A 3647-nucleotide genomic window follows, 5' to 3' on the forward strand; every position below is an offset into this window, starting at 1 on the left:
GTCTTCTCTGCCGTTCCAAAAACCTTCGGTTAAAGATGTGGCCGGGGCCACAGTTCCACCCAAATTCTCATCTGACAGACGCAAATGTCGTAAAAGGACCGGTCTAAGCGTCGTGGGGAAATAGGGTAAACACTGCGTTATCTCATTCTTTGAAGAGAATGTGTGGGGCCACAGGGATTAAAACTATTAAAGAGTTTGCGCTGGAGACTGTAGATGCGCTAGTGATGTACCCGGTAGAGGTTCCGGTGTGCTGCGGTCCGTGCTGCTACAGCTGATTTGATTGCACTCAGAAGAACGACATCCTATGGGTATGTAAACCCAAGGAAGCAGTTCGTGCGGCATCAACCCAGAAAGTTCTTTCAGGCGAAGAGGTTTCGGAATGTCCTGTAGAAAATAAGGTAGCAGACAGTACGTGCTCCTCTAGGTTCTTTACCCAGGAGCAAGAATAACCAGGAACCATCATTTGTCGCAGTGGGCCTAGTTTCACGTCTTCGTCTCTAATGGGGATGTCAGGATTTTTTATGGCTCACATTTGTGGTGTACAGATGGTCTGAAGTGAAGAGGCCACGGAGATAAAGGCAGGAGCATACTTGAACGGAGGTGAGAGTGTTCCCTGTAGGGGGCAGCTTCGTGAACTGCCCTATAATGCTCGGCAGGTGTATGCACAGCTGAACCCAACGAGATGGAGGCAAGAGTGGGTATTGTATCACCCGAGCGCGCACCTGTGCGCCGCAAGAGAAGCGCTCATTATCATATTTAAGGCTTCAGACAAGCGGGTCGCGAGCTACACTAACCTGAGAGGGGGTTCTCTACTGATACTCATACTAACAGCCCATAGGAGAAGGGTCTAAGGCAGACTTTTGGTTCTTTGACGATGTTCGTCAAGCTTATACGCAAGGAGGAGTTCTTCGAGGTATTCAAATCAAAATGCATGACGAAAAAACGGTTCGCCATTGGCTTGAATTGCACATACACCTGACATCATCCATAACGCGCACGCCGCAGCATGCAAAACTCTAAAATTCTGAGGCCCTATTTGTCTGCAACTAGTTGAATAACTGGTTTGTTTTTGAAAGACGGCGCAGCCTTAAGTGACATTTAGATGGTGTGTCGCAAGTAGAGATACATAATTTGCTCTGATTTCCAGCTTTTGTTGCGCGTTTCGCGTGCTCGGGAAGCAAACGAAATTGTTTGCAGAGACCAGCCCGTNATTTCCAGCTTTTGTTGCGCGTTTCGCGTGCTCGGGAAGCAAACGAAATTGTTTGCAGAGACCAGCCCGTAAATCCTCCATACTCTCCTCCCGATTGTGCGGTCCTGTCCAGAAAAACCACAGCAAATGGGTTGACGAGAAAATGGGAACGAAGAAAGCCTCCGGTGCACGCACCTCCAGGGCCTTTAGAGCCCGCTAATTTGGGCGCTCAGCGCCCTTAAGAAAGCGCCAATTATTATCGGCTCCGATTTAGATGTAAGGAGCTTTGTTAGAGGGAGCAGGGAGCCGTACAACTTCCTCTGTAACTTCCCCATGTTGGCTGCTCCTGGTCGGATCGCCAATTGGGAATTCTTTCAGGAGGTTAACAAACGCCGCGCTCCTTCCTTCTGCCCTCGCACTCATTGACGGGACGCCTTCTTATCCGACCTATTTTAAGGTTGTAACACTAAAAGTACTGTACTTTCCTCCATTCAGAAACAAGCATGGATTTGTGTCACAGCTGCTGGCTGCACTGATAAGACGCCAGGCGGAACAGAGGGTCTGAAAAACTGCGACCCCTGCCTAGCATGTATCTGAATGGATCTTCGTCCTCTTCTGTCCAACGGGGAACTTCGGTTGCAGTGCACGCGCACCTCCCGGTAGTAATCTCGGAGGGAACGGGGTGTGACTGCCGTCGGCTGCGGGCGGTCAGAGTACGGAGCTCGTGAAGAAATAGCAGCAGCCAGCAAACAAGCAGCCTCAATCGTGGTCATATCAACTAGAATGTTTAGTTGCAAACACTTTTCTATCTGAGCACCTACGGGACAGTGGATGGCGGCGATGCNTCAACTAGAATGTTTAGTTGCAAACACTTTTCTATCTGAGCACCTACGGGACAGTGGATGGCGGCGATGCTGTCATCTGGTGTCCAGCCTGTCAGGGATTTGAAACCGTTTCGTGAATTCTGCCTCAAATTAGGAACAGTTCACAATGCTGAAATTCTATTAACCTTTCTATTTCTGAGCGAGAGACAACAAGCTGTTAATTTCGGCGTTTCCTAAGAAAATCAGACAGGGACTTGGGGGCACACACGAATAGCACATGCTCGATGGTGCCGTCTGCACTGGCGCGCCACTCGCATCTCAGTACAGCCTCCATGACAGGAAGCAGATAATTCAATTTTCAGCTAAGAAATACAAGAAAGAGCCTTCAATGAAGAGCTTCCTGTACTGCAACGCCCGCGACAGCGGCGCTCACCAAGCAGCAGCCTCTGCATTGGGGCCCCAGCTGTCTGTCCAGCGGTCAAATCGAAGGCGGAAACTCATAGATATATTGAAACACAGAGAATATATGCAATAGTACGCAGATTTATCACTACAAGGACATTTCTGAAGCGTGCGAAGGCCTGTAGCATTCGTAGTCCACAGCAGACCCGGAGTATGCTACCCATCACAGTACACACTGTCCCAATCGCGTAGTTCGTTCCCTTGGCATGTGTTCCCCGAGATATTCAGCAGAATTTCAACTCTGGAATAATTAATAATAGATCTCATTAGGTGGGCTACCGGTCAACCTTCCAAGCAGCCAAAAGGATATCCGACCTAGTAGTTTGTCTCGCTGGCAGAGGGCAAAAAGCGTTTGCCAGTTAGTTGCCCCTGTCAAAGAGGTGAACACACACTTCAGTCCTAGCAATACATCTCGCTAGCCCAGAAATGAATTGAACTGCGAAGGAATAAAAGATTAGAATCGCCCTTTGCTTTCCCTATCTACTACTGGCCGTGCAGTGCACTGCACTGTAGGGTTTATTTCGCGGAGAGGAGGGCTTTGCAGGCGATAAAAACTGCTGAGTCAGTCAACTTCTTCAAGCTCTGCGAGATGCTGCAACTCCGGCGGCAGCAGCTCAAGGTCTTCCTCCCTATGGGGGGTTGGCTGCGTGCCAGCTTGGACGCCTGGACCTTCGGGACGGGCGGGCGTGTCATTTAGCTCGGCTCTTATACCCTCCGTTTCCTGTTCTGTTTTGCTTTCCATTGAGGTTTCGGCTTCGAACTTATCCAAAGTCGGCACCATAAGGCGAATGCTGAAACGTGCGAGGAGGTGAGAGAGGCCGCTGATTGCCAACCCAACGCGTTCACAACTCAGCTCAAAGATTGGGACCACCGTCAGGCAGAAGCCCGTGGGAATGCGGAAAGAACAACGATGCGGAAGCTGTACCTGTAGCGCAAGGACCATCACCAACAGCGCGAATCACTTAACGCTGCTGCTGCTTCACGACTACATTTGAAAACATATATGACAAACTGGAATCGAGCCAGCTTCTACGCACTGGGTCTGCTTAGACAGGCTGAGTCATCTTCACAGCTTACCTGGTGCACACGAACTCTCTCCTTCGGCCGTGTAACGTGAGGAGGCAGGTAAGGGACCAACTGATCGTCGAAATCCCCTCGCCACCACTCGCCCA

The 3647-nt window shown here is 50.1% G+C and overlaps 1 protein-coding gene across 1 annotated transcript; it reads right to left on the reverse strand.

The window, feature by feature from the left end:
* Window positions 1-3037: 3037 nt before the first annotated feature.
* On the reverse strand, window positions 3038-3418 carry EMH_0036540 (uncharacterized protein; the record flags this gene model as incomplete). Its single annotated transcript, XM_013495099.1, has 1 exon — window positions 3038-3418. The coding sequence occupies one exon, from the start codon at window positions 3416-3418 to the stop codon at window positions 3038-3040; it is 381 nt and encodes a 126-aa protein (XP_013350553.1).
* Window positions 3419-3647: the final 229 nt, after the last annotated feature.

The sequence above is a fragment of the Eimeria mitis genome, genomic scaffold (assembly GCF_000499745.2).
Source record: "Eimeria mitis Houghton genomic scaffold, Emh_scaff1415, whole genome shotgun sequence".
NCBI lineage: Eukaryota > Apicomplexa > Conoidasida > Eucoccidiorida > Eimeriidae > Eimeria > Eimeria mitis.